This window comes from Trichomycterus rosablanca, chromosome 9, assembly GCF_030014385.1.
Source record: "Trichomycterus rosablanca isolate fTriRos1 chromosome 9, fTriRos1.hap1, whole genome shotgun sequence".
In the NCBI taxonomy this organism is placed as follows: Eukaryota; Metazoa; Chordata; class Actinopteri; order Siluriformes; family Trichomycteridae; genus Trichomycterus; species Trichomycterus rosablanca.
Window position 1 is genome coordinate 29,108,382 of NC_085996.1, and position 19,779 is coordinate 29,128,160.

Below are 19,779 nucleotides of genomic sequence, written 5' to 3' on the forward strand. Positions count from 1 at the left end.
GATGCAATCAGAGAAACATTCTTGCAAGAACATTCTGGCACTTTGAACTGTAAGTATCTTTAAAATGTTTATTTAAATATTTTCCTTGTTCTAGCAAATGTTTTAGCATTTTATTAAAGTACTGACCATTAGAAAGTGGTACCAGTATTTACTTTAAAAACATATTGTCTTAATAAAAAATCTTTATATTTGTAATGTAATAATTATGTGGGGCGTAGGGAAAAAAACAATAGCATAAAATATCAACCAACAAAACATCTTAAATGTGCCTTGGCAGGTTCTAGAGGTATTTGGAACCTCTACTAAAGAGATGGAACACTATTCCAAAAGATATTTCTTTATTTTGTGTACTGATGTGATGGTGGGATGAGCTGTCTAACACATCAGTCCAAAATCTCTCACAGGTCTAACTGGTTTGAGGTCTGGTCACTGTGAGGGCCATAGCATTTTTTACATCATTTTCCTACTAATCAAATCATTATATAATACTCTTATACCCTGGTATAAGAGTGGGGGCTTTGACATCCTAAAAGAGACCAACTCCTTCAGAATAATATGTAATATGTATCAGGTAATTAAAATTAGATACATTTTGCATGGATTTGCAGAGACCCTGCCTTTAAAGTGGACAAGTGGGCCGTGCCATTCAAATCCCCCTCTTGACAACAGTGTCGACATCTGTTAATTTTAGTGTTATTTTTAATTTGCCGCTCATTTATCTGGAAACAACATTTCAAGAAAATTTAAAAAAGATTAAAAAGATTTAAAAAATGAAAATTCTAATTCACATATTGTTATTATTTACTGTGATTTTTTAGTATTTTGTTAAATGTCTGATAACTATATACATTTCACATCTAACAAATATAATATATAGGCAGACAGACCACCTTTTGTGGTATTTATTGGTGAAATATCCATACATACCCTGCACATTTGTTTTTAAGCATAGGTTTTATATTTATATAAATTATATTTAATATATATTTAAAAATATATTTAATATACTGTATATATAAGATTAGGTTGTATTCAACGGTCAGGTGGTGTAGCAGTGAACTCTGCTAGCCCACTATCTCTAAGATCCAGGGTTTTAATTCCCACCGGTACTACATACAGACTTGAATGGCTATGTCTGCAGGAGAGAAGGGGGTGGCTGAGACCTCGGAAGGGATTGGTGTCCTGTCCGGGGTGTGTTCCTGCACCACGCCCAGTAATTAGGGGAAACCAAACCCACTGCAAGCCTGACCAGGATAAAGTGGTAATAAAAGATGAAAATGAAATAAAAATCTTCACTGGGCAAATCATTTTGTCACGAAAGGCTAAAATGACAGTGTAATGACACGTGTATGTAAACATTTGACCTTAATTGCATGAAAGACATAATTTTATTGTTAATGTTTATGTTAATACAAAAACAAATAATATATAAGGACTGTTTGTCCTTTACTTCCATGTAACTGGTTTCTTATTTTTATCTTAATTTTGTAGATCCTTAAGTTAATATTAGTGTTACTTATTGTGGCATGTATCATAAATGGTTATTTCACATAATTTGTGTGGAAATGGCATGATTAATAAAGAACAATATGTTTAATAAAGTCTTATTTTATTATCGAAATAAAAAATAATACTGTCCACACTTCCATCACCACACCGAATACGTCCACAGCGATAAAAAAAGACTTTTTGCAAGTTATCGCAAATGTTTGATTATAGTCGTTTCTGCCAAGAGTGGCACAACCAGTTATTGGGTTTATGGGGCAATTATTATTTTTTATTTTTATTTTTTTCTAATCCTTTGACCATATTTGTAATCATTTGTGCTGTATTTTGATTTGTATATAATGTTGAGTATGTTCTCTTGTTTAGCCTTCAGAATGAGTGTGCTGATGCTTAAATGGATAAGAGAGCTGAGTGCTGACAGCAGTGGAGATTGACATTCATGCACTGAAGAACTTTACATTGGCAGGTGTGTTTAAAATTCCACACAAACAAAAACTTCAATGTACAACACCAAAAAGTTGGGACGGTATGGAAATGTAAATAAAAAACATACAGCAAGGATTTTGAAATCCATTATTACACACAGTTAAATAAAACAGTACAAAGACACAAAATTTTATGTTTTAATTAATAAACTGTATTGTTTTTTGTATGTATAAGCTAATTCTAAATTTGATGGCCTCAACATGTTGGGACAAGGATCATGTTTGCTACTTGCAATCATTGTGGTTGTGATAGTTGAATATATATATATATATCCATTCTTATTGTAAATACAATTTCAGCTATTTAACAGCCAACATATTAATTGCCCCATACTGTGCTTTATAATTTTCCATGCATTTCCAGTGTTTAAACTTCAGACAGGCAAGTGTAGCACCTGTTCTCATTTATGTACTCTTTTATGATGCTGAGGAAGTCTCTGAAAAAGATCCGGTCTAGATAGCAGCATATGTTGCTTCAAAATGCACATGTACCCCTTTAGCAGTAATAGTGCCTTCACAGATACACCCAGTTCATCATGCTATTGCCAGTAACACTGGCAGTTGCTGGCCTTTGAGGTGTTATAACATTTATTTCCAAAAACAATTTAAACTGTGGGAACCACTTTGAGTCAGTCTAGGTCAGTTGAGTTTGAGTACAGAAAAGTCAGCTGCATTTCTGGATGTTGTAGATGTATGGCTTCCACTTTGTGTATTAGAGTCTTAACTTATATTTGTAAATGCGACGATGAACTGTGTATACTAATATGGGTTTTATTTCTGAGCCCATGAGATTATGTTCATTATAGCAGAATGCAGTGCCGTCATTGTTGTTTTCTGGTCTTGCCTTTTATGCATACATTTCTTTGGATTCCCTAAATGTGTAAATATTGTTTAACAAAATTGTGAAATTCTTTGTAACTGCAGTGATGAAGTTTGACCCTTGATGAACATTTTATATGTTTATCACCTTTTTTTTAAAGAATGGGCTGTGTTTGCAGTAATCAGAAGGAACACAAAGAGCATGTACATAAACACTCAGCAGCCACCAACAATTCACATGTAAGTACTGCTAGAGTGAAAGTACATTTATCGTAGTCAATGTTTTTGCTTACACTGTATGTATTAATCAGGATTGATCAGATGAATTTTAAATAATCTTTCTTTTTGTATTTGCTTTCAGCCAAGGAACCATGTGCAGCACGGCGCCAACTATGGTAACTTCTTTCATTCTAAACAAAAAATAAATGAACACTGTTATTTATCAGCATAAATGTGAATGGTTGTTCAGAATGTGGCATTTTTTATGTCATAATTTCACCATTTTGGCATAGGAAGGGTATACAAATGCATTTAAATAATAATTATTTTTGTATAAATTATATAAATATTTTTATAACAGAGCCAAAGTCACAACATTATACAGTTAACACACACACACACACACACACACACACACAAACACCCATGTTACCAACAAAACTATGAACTTTATCCTTGTGGCTGTTACATGTCATAAATAAGTCCTTACCGCATGGCAGAAGTGTGTTTACTAATTTAATGTCATGTATGCATTTAGATCTTCTGCTGTAATGAAACTTCCAAAAGGAATGTTATATACTATTTATGCAGAATTTTATGATACACTGGCATTACAGTTAGGTGTGAGTTACCCTTCCTTTAGATCATAGTGCTTTTAATTCATAGTGAACTTTCTGTAACAAGTGTTCACCAATGATAACAGTGAAAAATTATGTTTTGGTATAATTCCCGAAACTGGCTACAATGAAGCAAAAAAAAAAAAAGAACACTTCAAACTGGAGGGCTGTCTCTCAATCCGCATACCAAGTGTGCTCAAAATAGCAGCCTCGCCATTGGGTAAATTCTAATCTTGCACATTTTTATTTTTATTTTTATTTTTTTATTTTTTATTTTTGCTATTTGGAACACAGCAGCTCTTCTTTGCTTTGTGTGCAGCCTACTACAAAGAATTTTACGCTATGTGCAAGTGATGGTTCTTATCTATTTTATTAGTTTCATTTTCCTGCTTTCAGTTTTTTTTATAGCCCCAGCAGCCTCCTCCCCACCCTCACTTATGGTAAATCTAGGTGTAGAACTGATGTCAGTAAATCTACTCTACATTTCCAATATATGTTTTGTGTATATTATATTGACTTGTGACTTGACTCAGACTCTAGCCTAAAGACTTGTGACTTGACACGGACTCTAGCCAAAAGACTCCTGACTGGACTCGGACTCTAGCCTAAAGACTCTTGACCTGACTCGGACTCGTATTTTGTGACTTGTGAACATCTCTGACTAAATGTAAGAAAATACTTCTTACTAAAAGTAAGAAAATGTACTAACCCTTACATTTAATTTGATTCTATTTTTAGATGAAGACATTGTGATTGCTCAACATGATTTCAAACCAGCCAATGACAATGACCTTCCATTTAAGAAAGGAGAAAAACTCAAGATAATTCAGGAGTATATACATTCATTTATTTGTTTACTTACTGTACATGCAAATAGTATTACAACTTTTTTCATTTTTGTTGAAAGGCAGATGACCTGGTTATCGAACAATAAATGTCATTCAGAGTTTTGTTTAAGACACAAAACTCACTACATAATATAAAAAAAGCTTTGTTAAATAACTGTGCCACATAACATTTAACAAAATCATAATTTTCACTCCTAAATGAATAATGAACTATTTTATGAACTTAATGTACACAACTAAAATATACTTTACACTAAATTATGTTTTTAAACTTGCAGAAGTAGAAGAAATTATAGAACTATGTGATACCATATAGAACTATGTGATACCATATAGTATGATAAAAAGTATGTAAAAGCTATACCACAAGCGTGTTGGACATCCCATTCCAAAAAAAAAAAACATGGAAATTGAGATGGACTACCCTTTCCGCTTGTGGCTATAACAGCCTCATCTCGTTCAGAGTGGGTCTGTGGAAATTTGTGTCAATTCAGTTAAAAGAGCATCAACATCATAAACACCTAAAGAAGTTCAATAAAGACACAACCTGTCCTTATACAGTCAAAATCTATCCCACCAAAGCTTTGGGCTTTGCCATACAGCCACTGTTGGGGTCTTGAGCAAGGTTCTTAAACCTCTCAGCTCCAAGGGTGCTGTATAATGGCTAACTCTGCACTCTGACCCCAGCTTACAAACAAGCTGGAATATGTGGTAAAAGAATAGTATTATATTATACACATGTATGTGTGTATATGACAATGAAAGGCACTCTAAATTACAGTTGCCCCTTCATTTTGGATACTAAGATTTAGAAATGGCTATACTGAATTTAATCTTGATGCATTAAAATGTGTTCACATAAACACATTGTTGTAGAAAGGCCATTTATTACATTAACTAAAGAAAGATAATGGTTTTTGGTGCAAAAAACATGCCATGTCATTGCCTTTACACAAAATATTTGGAAAGGGCCAAGTAATGATTAAAAACATACAGGCCATTATTAAAATGTACTTCAGAGTAAACTTGACTAACTGTGACTTTTGTATTGTAAGAAATGGGGACTGGTGGATTGCTAAATCTTTGCTTACTGGAGATGAAGGCTACATACCATGCACATATGTTGCCCGAGTCCACACACTTGAGGTGGAAAGGTAAGTCCCTGGTCTTCCCTGTACCTTGTAGTTAAAATAAGCTAGCTCTAACATTTACACATGGTCGGCTCCAGCATTAATTGTGTCCTATGTAAATATGGGTAAAATATTAATGATTAAAGTTAATCCCTCAAAAAACCAAATAAAATAAATATTTTAAATGAAAAAGCCACACACATTCCTGGAACATAACAGCTAAATAAGAAGAGAATCTTTTTACTAAGAACAGAACCTTTTCACTAAGAATAGAACCTTTTTCAGTGAGATTTTAATGTGTTAACCTACATACATTAGGCCATTGTTATAAAACAAAGCAGTTACATGACTAATAATGTCCATATAAAGTGTTACAGCAATTATTAAATGTTTAAACATTTAGAGGTGTAATTAATACAGTAGGTAAATGTAACTGACACTTACAAGAACTGTGTTACAGACACAATATGCCAAGGTGGATTTGACATAAAAATAGGCATAAAATGATTGTTATTCAGAAATAATCTAATCCTCATAGTAAAGGTTTGTAAGATGATTTATAATGTTTTAGTGGAGATGTTTTAGTGGAGTCCACAAGTGAGGACCTAGAAACCAAGAGGATTGGAGGACTTTCTTTATTTATTAGTGCTCTATTTTCTTTTTTCCAATCATATTAACCATTCTAAGTGATGGCTTAATGCTGTTATGCTGGCAAAGAGAGGTTGTACTAAGGATGTGTGAAAGGACTCAGAAGACAGGAAGACCAATAATAATAAAATGACAACATCACAACTTGGATTGCATTATCAGGGGCTAGTCTGCTACAAGCGGCACGAGACAGAAGGCATTGGGGAACGCTGACCAATCTGTGCAGCCAGCCATCACAAAGCAATGACGACGTAGTGACATGATGTTGAAATTTGTCAAGAGAACTAGATGTTTTTTCATTTAAACTCAAGATTCTATTTATTTTATGTTACAAAATTATTGTATGTATATATTAATAATTACTATTTCTCTACTGAGATTTTATTTACAGTAACATAATACATTTTAGAAGTTCTGATTTCAGATAAATATATCTAAAGGAGTCCTGTGGCATGTGGTAACAGATTTCTAATTTTTTGTCCCATTAGTGTGTATTTAAGTGTGTGCATTAAGTCTTCTTATTTGTTTGTTTAAGTTGGTTTTTCAAAGATTTGAGCCGCAGAGAGACAGAACGACTTCTACTTGCTCCAGGGAACAAGATCGGCTCATTTCTTGTACGAGAGAGTGAGACAACTGCAGGTGAGAGCCAGAGCCCTTCCCTTTCAGGGGTGGGTAAATGTTAGCCATTGCTTTGGCTTGAATGTACAACGTACACATTAGTGCTCAAAGATTGGTAACAAATTACAATGAACTGACATGTTGATTGTTGATAACCATCATCTTTAGGAATTGTAACAAATATCTTTTATGTTGGCCAATATGGATTAATATGTTTTGTTGTGTCTAAATCACACTGAACTTGTGGCTTTTATAGAAACATATAAAACCATTCATCTAAATGTAACCTTAGCCAATTTACAAATTACAAGTGGTAGTTAACTTCAGCTTTTCATTAATAACTTTCAATAAAATTGTACTTATTTATACTCATACAATTAGTTAATATACAAGTGCTTATACAATTAGCTGCTAACTATTTAGGTGTTATTTTTAAAAATTATACTTAATTACACTTTTTTAATCATTTTTTATTATTTTTACAATGTTGCTTGCAATTAAAATTAATACATATTTACATTTCTACATTTATTAATAGATATAGGTTAGTGCAATAATACTTATGCTGCTTTTGCTATGTCTTGTACATGCTCATTTATGTATATAGACGTCTTGTTGTCTTATGTTTTTATGTCTTAATATGTTTACTAGTGTTGATAATGTTTGTCTTTTCTTGTGAAATATGTATATTACTGTGACACTGCAGTTTTCTTCAGGATCAATAAAGTGTTATCTTATATAAAGTAACAAGTAAAAGTGAAGGTCATTCAAAATAAACACTTTTAATTCTTTATAATTAAACCCAAAGTAATTGTCACTAAACCTTTAATAAAATGTCTTCTAAAAGGTAAAACCATATTCCACTTGTAAATTAAAAAAGTTAAGCACATAGCTACTTCTAACCATCATTTTAAAAAGATAGTACACATAAATTTTTATCATCTTTAAAAATGGTTTATTATTTTTGCTATATTAAAGTAATGTTGCTTGTAGTTTTGATGGGTTCTTTGTAATCATCAAGTGTAAGCGATTAACCATCCACTTTTTTCTTATTTCCTGTCTGATAAGAAAGCCCTAAATTAAATATATGCAGTTTTAAATGCCAAATGTTAATAGTTTAAGGAGTCTCATTAATTTTCTAAATTCTTCCCACAGGTGCTTTCTCTCTGTCCATAAGAGACTTAGCCCCGGAACATGGTGATGTGGTTAAGCATTATAAGATCCGTACACTTGATAAAGGTGGCTACTACATCTCACCCTCCCTGTCCTTTCAATCTCTGCAGGAACTGGTTCAGCACTACTCAAGTAAGCAACACAAATCCTGTCAATCCCTGTCATGCTCCGCTATGTTTATTTAAGTCAGTGAATACCAGTCTTTAGTGTTTTTTCCTGTTATTAGATTTTAAGTATGAAAGAAGAACAAGCATGCAGAAATGAAATAAGATCATGTCCTTAAACCGGCACAATACTCTGTTCTTCATTCGCACTTCTGGTTTTGTTCCATTAACTGTAATACATTTAAATAAGCATTTATGAAACTTTTTTTTTTTTTTTTTTTTATCTCTGAAGCAAAGTTCTCTCAGCTAATGGGTGTACTTTCTGTGGTATCTTTAAAGGCTTTTCCTTTTTTCAGTTTAAACCACCAAACAACCAGGCCAACACTAGTTTCAGATTCAAAAGTTAACGTAGACACACAATTAAATCTCTCTAGAACAAATTACATTTATATGACAGATTTTTAAACTTTGAATGGCATAATGTAAAAAATAAAAATAGTGCATAATATGCCAAATGGAATATTGCTTTCAAAAGTCCCAGTTTTTGCTATTCAGAAGTCAGAAGTTTTCATGCAAAGATTATAGATTTAAACCAAGTTCATTGTTTTGGCATGTACTTCACTTTTAGTACAGTTCACATTTTTACAGGGTTGAGGGTAGGACATTAGAGAGGCTATTTTAATAGTTTAATTTAATCCTGATTTAGCCACTGCAAACCCAAGTTTGTGCTAAACATATTTCATTTATTAAAAATACTTTTATTAAGAAATACTTTAAGTCAAAATACATATCGGACTTTTTTTTCACTTATTATAGCCATGACAGTCAGTCAGGGTATTTGCAGGCAAATCCTTAACATCAAAATCAACCAGGAGATGGAAACAGGAAACTGCATAACCCAACTGCACTTGACCTTTAGGTCACAAGCTGACAAGTTATGTTTAGGTCTGGCAGTAATTATGTTTTGGTGTGGCTGGTGAAACTGAACCCAGTTGTCAACTGAATTTGGTTAAATGGCTGATTTAAAAGGTAGGGGGCAATTACTTTTTTAAATACCTTCAATAAATACAATTATAATTTGAAAAAAGCATGTTGTGTTTACTTGTGTTTTCTGTCTAATATTTGAAGTAGTTTGATGATTTGAAACAAAAAAAGTGTGGCATGCAGGTGGCACAGCGGAATATTCCATTAGCACACCACCACTGAGATTCTGAACTCCTCATTTCGAAACTCTGCAAAACTTGGTTCGAAACTGGCCACTGTATCTGCTAGGGGCGGGACGATCAGACTATGTATGGGTGGGATCTTCATACGCTGTGTAAGGACCCTGATTGGCGGAAGAGATGCCTGTGCAGAATGCAGGGGCGAGAAGAGGAGGGCTGTGCACGTGTCAGCAGAGGCGTGTACAGTGACGTGCTCTCCACGGATGCAATCGAGTATCCCTCAGCAGAGAAAGACAAATTCACTGCGCAAATTAGGAAGCAATGCATAAAAAATATGACAAATATGCACTAGAGGTACAAATATTGGTAAAACTCAATATAGCACAGTAACCCAGTATTTTTACAATGTGTTTAAATCATATCAAAGCAAATTTGTTGTTGTTCAATCACAAACTACAGATGGAAAAAAGCTATTTTAAATCCATCAAAATTTTTCCATCTGTTCATGTTCTTCTTTCTTTTACATGTTTGTAGGATCCTCTGATGGCCTCTGTCAGAAACTTGGAAGCCCGTGTAGGTCTGTTGATCCTCAGAGGCCTTGGAGTCAGGATGAGTGGGAGATTCCAAGGGAAACATTAAAGATGGTGAAGAAGTTGGGCGCTGGGCAATTTGGAGAGGTCTGGATGGGTAAGAAAATTAGGGCACTTGCAAACTTAGTGAAAAAAGAAAAGAACATCTGAGAACATTGTGAGATAAAAATTCTTGTTTGAAACAAAGAAAAAAAAAGAAAAAGGTCTGCTGAATCCAAACTGCATTTTGGTCTTTTTTGTGTTTATGACGTTGTTTTAGTAGTCTTTTATTGAACATCTCGCTCTACACATGAACAATGAGATAAGAGCTGTGTGATCCCATTACAGTAATATTGTACTTTTCCTTAAAAAAGTTATTTAAATGTAAGTTACATTTTATTAAATACAAACATTATTTGGTGTTGAAAGTCAAACTATAAATTACTAAAGTTATAAGTGTTTTAGGGATAAAGTATTTAAGTATACTGCGAGATCAAGAAAGAAAATAAGGTCATAGTATATGGCTGCTTAAAAACCACTGCCATAACAGTAACTACATTCTAAAATAGTCTCACAGACCAAAATGAGAAGCCATAATGAGAATACATGTCTGTGAACTGTCTTTTCAAGGCTATCTTATCTAAAAAACAAATATAAAAATTTGTTTTAATGTTTTTTTTTTTTTTTTTTGTCAAAGTCTATCACTGTGGTTATAATTGCTATTAAAGGCGAGAACAGGAAACAAAACATTGATAGTTTTAGGATTACAAGGGCAAATGACCTTGGTCACACAAACAGTGGTTCTTTTACAATCCATTTTGATTGTAAATATGAGTAGATGTGATTTCTGTCCTAAAGTCTGACTGTGTGGTTTTCTATTTACTCTACTCATACTTGTGTTTCTAGGGTACTATAAAAATAACCAAAAGGTGGCCATTAAGACTTTGAAAGAGGGCAACATGGAGCCAGCGGCCTTTCTACAGGAGGCTAACCTTATGAAGAAGCTGCAGCATGAAAGACTTGTAAAACTGCATGCCGTAGTCACACAGGAGCCCATCCTCATCGTTACGGAGTACATGTCCAATGGTAAAGACATTTCCATTATTATTTGCCTGAGTCTGAAGTGAATTACATTAATCATTATTTATTGATGATTTATTTTAATTGTCATAATTAACTGCTCAACAGGATGCCTATTAGACTTTCTTAAAACTGATGTTGGCAGGAAACTTAAAATGCCCAAGTTAATAGATATGACAGCTCAGGTATGTGCAACTTTTTTATTTATTTATTCTTTTTTTTTTTTGTAAAAATGACTCTCGTTATGTAATTTTAATCCTTCGAAATATTGCACGTAAAGTTAAAATAAGTTCATTATGATTTTATTTTCTGAAAAGGGTACTTCAACATCATTTCTTCCATTTATTTCTTCCATATAGAGTTAGAGTTTATGTTAAACCTGGCAACACTAACTCATCTTGAGCTATGGGACTGAATAATAATATCATTTATACTCTTTGGCCAGTTAACCAGTCTGATTAATACTTTTAATTAATGGTGTTCGGTTGAAAATACTCTACACACCAAGCAAGAACTTACCAATCAGAGATATGAAGGTAACATCATGTGACAGAAGTTGAGTATACAGTGTATCACAAAAGTGAGTACACCCCTCACATTTCTGCAAATATTTCATTATATCTTTTCATGGGACAACACTATAGACATGAAACTTGGATATAACTTAGAGTAGTCAGTGTACAACTTGTATAGCAGTGTAGATTTACTGTCTTCTGAAAATAACTCAACACACAGCCATTAATGTCTAAATGGCTGGCAACATAAGTGAGTACACCCCACAGTGAACATGTCCAAATTGTGCCCAAAGTGTCAATATTTTGTGTGACCACCATTATTATCCAGCACTGCCTTAACCCTCCTGGGCATGGAATTCACCAGAGCTGCACAGGTTGCTACTGGAATCCTCTTCCACTCCTCCATGATGACATCACGGAGCTGGTGGATGTTAGACACCTTGAACTCCTCCACCTTCCACTTGAGGATGCGCCACAGGTGCTCAATTGGGTTTAGTCCATCACCTTTACCTTCAGCTTCCTCAGCAAGGCAGTTGTCATCTTGGAGGATGTGTTTGGGGTCGTTATCCTGTTGGAAAACTGCCATGAGGCCCAGTTTTCGAAGGGAGGGGATCATGCTCTGTTTCAGAATGTCACAGTACATGTTGGAATTCATGTTTCCCTCAATGAACTGCAGCTCCCCAGTGCCAGCAACACTCATGCAGCCCAAGACCATGATGCTACCACCACCATGCTTGACTGTAGGCAAGATACAGTTGTCTTGGTACTTCTCACCAGGGCGCCGCCACACATGCTGGACACCATCTGAGCCAAACAAGTTTATCTTGGTCTCGTCAGACCACAGGGCATTCCAGTAATCCATGTTCTTGGACTGCTTGTCTTCAGCAAACTGTTTGCGGGCTTTCTTGTGCGTCAGCTTCCTTCTGGGATGACGACCATGCAGACCGAGTTGATGCAGTGTGCGGCGTATGGTCTGAGCACTGACAGGCTGACCTCCCACGTCTTCAACCTCTGCAGCAATGCTGGCAGCACTCATGTGTCTATTTTTTAAAGCCAACCTCTGGATATGACGCCGAACACGTGGACTCAACTTCTTTGGTCGACCCTGGCGAAGCCTGTTCCGAGTGGAACCTGTCCTGGAAAACCGCTGTATGACCTTGGCCACCATGCTGTAGCTCAGTTTCAGGGTGTTAGCAATCTTCTTATAGCCCAGGCCATCTTTGTGGAGAGCAACAATTCTATTTCTCACATCCTCAGAGAGTTCTTTGCCATGAGGTGCCATGTTGAATATCCAGTGGCCAGTATGAGAGAATTGTACCCAAAACACCAAATTTAACAGCCCTGCTCCCCATTTACACCTGGGACCTTGACACATGACACCAGGGAGGGACAACGACACATTTGGGCACAATTTGGACATGTTCACTGTGGGGTGTACTCACTTATGTTGCCAGCTATTTAGACATTAATGGCTGTGTGTTGAGTTATTTTCAGAAGACAGTAAATCTACACTGCTATACAAGTTGTACACTGACTACTCTAAGTTATATCCAAGTTTCATGTCTATAGTGTTGTCCCATGAAAAGATATAATGAAATATTTGCAGAAATGTGAGGGGTGTACTCACTTTTGTGATACACTGTACATCGATCAGACATAACATTAAAGCCACCTCCTTGTTTCTACACTCACTGTACATTTTATCAGTTCTATAGAAGCACTTTGTAGTTATACAATTACTGACTGCAGTCCATCTGTTTCTTTACATATATTTTTAGCCTGCTTTCACCCTGTTCTTCAATGTTCAGGACCCCCACAGAGCAGATATTTTTTAGGTGGTGGATGATTCTCAGCACTGCAGTGACACTGACATGGTGGTGGTGTGTTAGTGTGTGTTGTCCTGGTATGAGTGGATTAGACACAGCAGTGCTGCTGGAGTTTTTAAATACCGTGTCCACTCACTGTCCACTCTATTAGACACTCCTACCTAGTTGGTCCACCTTGTAGATGTAAAGTCAGAGACGATCGCTCATCTATTGCTGCTGTTTGAGTTGGTCATCTTTGAGACCTTCATCAGTGGTCACAGGACGCTGCCCACGGGGCGCTGTTGGCTGGATATTTTTGGTTGGTGGACTATTCTCAGTCCAACAGTGACAGTGAGGTGTTTAAAATATCCAGCAGCGCTGCTGTGTCTTATCCACTCATACCAGCACAACACACACTAACACACCACCACCATGTTAGTGTCACTGCAGTGCTGAGAATGATCCACCACCCAAATAAAACCTACTCTGTAGTGGTCCTGTGGGGGTCCTGACCATTGAAGAACAGCATGAAAGGGGGCTAACAAAGTATGCAGAGAAACAGATGGACTACAGTCAGTAATTGTAGAACTACAAAGTGCTTCTATATGGTAAGTGGAGCTGATAAAATGGACAGTGAGTGTAGAAACAGGGAGGTAGATTTAATGTTATGCCTGATCAGTGTATATGAGATATTAATTTACTTCTCTAATAGAGGTGGAATTCTTAAGATAAATCTGTTCAAGGAACCCTTATAAGTAAACAAGCTTAATTTACATAATTATATTTTTAATTATTAATTTATTACTAGCTAAAATACATCTTAACATACCTTAATGCCAACTTGATATAGCCAGTGTTTGTACTTAGAAGGCCAGCATCTAACAGGGTAAACAGGTGACCAGCTCCAGAGTTGGCAAGGACCTGCATGCTAGTAAACTTGCAATATACTGTAATTTTAGATTTGAAATTTTAATTTAGATCATTATATTATCAGTGGTAAATTTATTAGTAGCCATTAAATATATTAATATTTAAATAAATTAAATATATAACTAAAAAGCTCTAGGATTTCCTTTAATAATAATTTAAAATTTTGATTTGATTGGTTTATGGTTATGGAGCTTAAAGAGTGTAATTTTTGTGAGAAACTCAAAATGTACAATCAATGTTTTGTCTTTGTCTTTTCTGTATAAGCTGGAAAGTGGTTTAAGCCAGTTTAAGCTAATTTATAGCTGGGCCAGTGCTTAAAGCACTGCAAACATTGGCCAACAACCAGCAAAACATGTATTAAGCACACCAAATCTCTATGTTTACATGCTAACTGTAGTACTCTTTAAGGCGTGCTATTTTAGTTTAGGTGTCAGTTATTCTGGTAGAGGAAAAAAGCTTATGCTCAGTTTGTGGTCAGGCTATGAACGTCTGCCTCACACAACTCGATTATTAACTTCCGGACAGGAAATTACATCACATTTTCCATCAAACCACCACCTCTAAGAAAGCGTACATTCATTATTGTAGTTTAAAAACTTCTAAGCATACAATGTGGTCTTAATTATATAAAAAAAACTCTTCATACCGAGTTTGACCTTTTAAGGATAACAGCTTCCTGAAAAGTGATTTATTAGAATTGAAAATGCTAATAGTTTAAAATCAGATTATTTAAGAATGTGTGTTCAGATAATCTTTGAATCACAGTACATATTATGAATTCTGCATTCATTCCCTGTAACAGATAGCAGAAGGCATGACCTATATAGAAAGAAAGAATTACATTCACAGAGATCTCCGTGCTGCTAACATACTGGTGTCAGAAACCCTGCACTGTAAGATAGCTGACTTTGGCCTGGCCAGAATTATAGAGTCGGAGTACCATGCACAGGAAGGTAAGAATTCAATATTCATGCACTGCTGCTTTTTAAACACGTTTTATTCAGACAGAATGGCACAGTGTTGATATTCTTTACTCAACCCACTCTTTACTCAACCAACTCAAAGTGGTATGTAGTGTATGTTGATTCTATTATAAATGTGAGTGATTTGCTGTCATGTTTAAATCCCATTTCTGAAAAAGTTGGGACATTTAGTAAAGTGCATAAAAAAACAAGAATGTATGATTTCTTAATTCACTTAAACCTTCATTTAACTGACAAAAGTACAAAGGAATAACTTCCAATGTTTTGGCTGATCAAGTTGCATTTTGTAAAACAAAAACAAAAAAAAAACTGACATGCAAAATAAAAGTGAAAAGTTTATAGAATATTGGAGTTATTTAATATTTAAGTTATGTACATTGTATAACATTGCATAACCTTCTACAATAAGCAGTTGGATTGGTATTATTATTAAATACAAAAGAAGGATCCACTAAAGCAATAAAAATATTCTTAACATACAATTGCAAATAATTTAGGTGTTTTACCATCTGTTGTGCATAGTATTGTGGAAACAAATCTGGAGAAATCTCAGTCTGTGTGGGCAATGCCACAAACCACTGTTGGATGTACGAGAGCTTTTAGCCATTAGATGGCATTGAATGAGAAACCACCATGCAACTGTGATTAATATAGACTTTAGTACTTTAGAAAACCATATTTACTTAACACAGTCCACCGCTGCATCATGAATCCTGAAACTATTATGCAAGGTAAAAGACATACATCTATTCTGTGCGCAAAAAAATAAAATAAAACAGAGCTCATCTCCGATGGCATGAAAAACAGAAACATGTGGTCATACATTTCAGCTTTAGTTTTTTTGAGTTCTCCATGCCAGAGACAAAAAGTGTTGTGCATCTAAATCCTTGTATCAAAGAAGAACAAGCAAGAATTCCATCTGCAAAACTGCAATAATTAGTATCCTGTAATTAAAAGTAATAACGATGTAACACAGTGGTAAAAAAAATGTGTTTTAGCCATGAAATTCGACATTTTTTATATTTGTGAAAACAGTCAGTGAAAACAATGGAAATCATTTTTTGTACTTTTGTCAGTTAAATTAATATATAAATATACACTGATCAGCCATAACATTAATTAACATTTACACTTACTGTCCATTTTATCAGCTCCACTTACCATATAGAAGCACTTTGTAGGTCTACAATTACTGACTGTAGTCCATCTGTTTCTCTGCATAATTTTTTAACCTGCTTTCACTCTGTTCTTCAATGGTCAGGACCCTCACAGGACCACCACAGAGGAGGTATTATTTAGGTGGTGGATCATTCTCAGTACTGCAGTTACACTGACATGGTGGTGGTGTGTTAGTGTGTGTTGTGCTGGTATGAGTGGATCAGACACAGCATCACTGCTGGAGTTTTTAAATACCATGTCCACTCATTGTCCACTCTATTAGACACTCCTACCTGGTTGGTCCACCTTGTAGATGTAAAGTCAGAGACGATCGCTCATCTATTGCTGCTGTTTGAGTTGGTCATCTTTGAGACCTTCATCAGTGGTCACAGGACGCTGCCCGCGGGGTGCTGTTGGCTGGATATATTTTTGGTTGGTGGACTATTCTCAGTCCAGCAGGTACAGTGAGGTGTTTAAAAACTCCATCAGCACTGCTGTGTCTTATCCACTCATACCAGCACAACAGACACTAACACACCACCACCATGTCAGTATCACTGCAGTGCTGAGAATAACCCACCACCCAAATAATACCTGCTCTGTGGTGGTCCTGCATGCATGCAGAGAAACAGATGGACTACAGTCAGTAGTTGTAGAACTACAAAGTGCTTCTATATGGTACGTGGAGCTGATAAAATGGTAAAATGGACAATGTGTGCCGAAACAAGGAGGTGGTTTTAATGCTATGGCAGATCGGTATAGATAGATGGATGGATGGATGGATGGATGGATACACTTTTGCTTCAGTCTGTAAATGTAATTTAAAACTTTGTTCCAGTTACTAATATTTCTTTTTTTTCATACAATATATTTTGACCTTATTAGCACTGTTGTCAGCTATGAAAGGTATTAGTTTATATTACATATATTGCCTCTTTTTGTCTTTTTATTATTAGGTGCAAAGTTTCCAATTAAGTGGACAGCTCCTGAAGCAATCAATTTTGGTACTTTCAGCATCAAGTCAGATGTATGGTCTTTTGGTGTTCTCCTAACAGAGATAGTCACGTATGGAAGAGTGCCTTATCCAGGTAACACTGTGTCTTGGTGTGTAACAGCTTCAACATGTCAGATACTGTCCATAGTCAAGCAAGCTGTAAATTGACATGAGCAGCAAGACTGCCACTGGCTCATACAACTTAGAGTTTTCATGCTGGCCTTGGCAGGAGACTATTGTTTGGTGTACTTTTTAATTGGTACAGTTGAACAAGCCATATTTACTGTATTTGGGCTCAGTAAACTACAAAACGTATTTGGCTGAGTCTAAAACATTGTCATACCAATCACAGCAAATAAATAAATAAATAAATAAATAGAGCTTTAATTGTTAAAAAGTCTGAAAAATCACACATTCCTAATGACTAACGACTTTTGTTATAGGCATGACGAACCCAGAGGTGATCCGTAACCTAGACAGGAGGTACCGAATGCCGTGTCCAGATGACTGCCCTGAGGAACTCTATGACATCATGATGCTTTGTTGGAAAGAGAAAGCTGAGGACAGACCAACATTTGAGTACCTTCAAGACACACTTAATGACTTCTTTATTGCCACTGAGGGCCAGTATGAGATGCAACCATAAGGCTCATCTACAATGGACACAAATACATGGATAAAATTATTAATACATGGGTTGTAGAGGTGGTAAAAGGACAAACCAAATGAAACGATACAAGGACATCTGCCACATATGAGGTGATTAAGACTAACATACATGAACTAATAACTGGATGCTTGTCAATGGACTAATCAATCAACTTTTTAGTGAATGCATATAATCAGAATACTTAATGGATGTTATCAGCAACTTCAATGGATTACATATCTCGTATCACAAATACATTTCATCCAGCCACCATCACCCAGTCTCGAGTATAGGTCTTACCAGAACTACTTGCAGCCCGGTGCTCAACAGACACATTTGGCCATGTCTATGAAAGGAAAGGTTGGATGAGGATTCTTCCTCTTGCCGCTGCAACAGTCTAAGAGGCGGAAGACAATGGAAGAGGTAGTATGGTAGTATGTAAGTGCTCGCTGGAAAAATCTATCATTGGCCAGCGAGGGTGTCGGGGATGGGGAAATTTAGTATCCAAACTGGGTGCAAAAGATAAAAAGATAGTTGTGCCCTCACTAGCTGTAAGTAGTTATGTAATTTGAATTTTAAAAGGGCAAGCGATGAACTCTATAGAAAACTTCTGAACATCAAATACAGCCTTGACAAACAAAATATTTTCAGGATACTGGATGAATGTTTGCCATGTTTGTGCCCAAGACTATTTTGTGCCCTTTGAAAGGTTTGAATCACTTTTTCTGGTCATCTGCCAATGTGGCCTTTAAATGAATAAATTAAATAAAAGTTTACTTAAATGCAGGGAAACAGAACAGTATCAAATAGCATCAATGCTTCAGTCTTTAGAATGGACAGAACTGACTTCTTTGTGTCAGTATGTTTTCTGTTAGTTAAAAGTGAAACCTGTGATCCTGTATGGTTTTTTTTGTCTTTTTTTAATTAACAATGTTACTTTAGTAAAATCAGTTATATAAATAACTTAAAGCTGTTTTGTATTTTAATATACAGGGGTTGGACAAAATAACTGAAACACCTGGTTTTAGACCACAATAATTTATTAGTATGGTGTAGGGCCTCCTTTTGCGGCCAATACAGCGTCAATTCGTCTTGGAAATGACATATACAAGTCCTGCACAGTGGTCAGAGGGATTTTAAGCCATTCTTCTTGCAGGTCACTACGTGATGCTGGTGGAGGAAAACGTTTCCTGACTCGCTTCTCCAAAACACCCCAAAGTGGCTCAATAATATTTAGATCTGGTGACTGTGCAGGCCATGGGAGATGTTCAACTTCACTTTCATGTTCATCAAACCAATCTTTCACCAGTCTTGCTGTGTGTATTGGTGCATTGTCATCCTGATACACGGCACCGCCATTGGATGCACATGGTCCTCCAGAATGGTTCGGTAGTCCTTGGCAGTGACGCGCCCATCTAGCACAAGTATTGGGCCAAGGGAATGCCATGATATGGCAGCCCAAACCATCACTGATCCACCCCCATGCTTCACTCTGGGCATGCAACAGTCTGGGTGGTACGCTTCTTTGGGGCTTCTCCACACCGTAACTCTCCCGGATGTGGGGAAAACAGTAAAGGTGGACTCATCAGAGAACAATACATGTTTCACATTGTCCACAGCCCAAGATTTGCGCTCCTTGCACCATTGAAACCGACGTTTGGCATTGGCACGAGTGACCAAAGGTTTGGCTATAGCAGCCCGGCCGTGTATATCGACCCTGTGGAGCTCCCGACGGACAGTTCTGGTGGAAACAGGAGAGTTGAGGT

The 19,779-nt window shown here is 36.0% G+C and overlaps 1 protein-coding gene across 1 annotated transcript; it reads left to right on the top strand.

Moving 5' to 3' along the window:
* The first annotated feature begins 1,949 nt into the window (after positions 1-1,949).
* On the top strand, positions 1,950-18,792 carry blk (BLK proto-oncogene, Src family tyrosine kinase). Its single transcript, XM_063001331.1, has 13 exons — positions 1,950-1,972; positions 2,972-3,065; positions 3,190-3,205; positions 4,385-4,478; positions 5,550-5,648; positions 6,808-6,911; positions 8,046-8,195; positions 9,865-10,017; positions 10,806-10,985; positions 11,088-11,164; positions 15,032-15,182; positions 17,327-17,458; positions 17,808-18,792. The coding sequence occupies exons 2-13, from the start codon at positions 2,973-2,975 to the stop codon at positions 18,008-18,010; spliced, it is 1,452 nt and encodes a 483-aa protein (XP_062857401.1). The 5' UTR covers positions 1,950-1,972; position 2,972; the 3' UTR covers positions 18,011-18,792.
* The last annotated feature ends 987 nt before the right edge of the window (positions 18,793-19,779 follow it).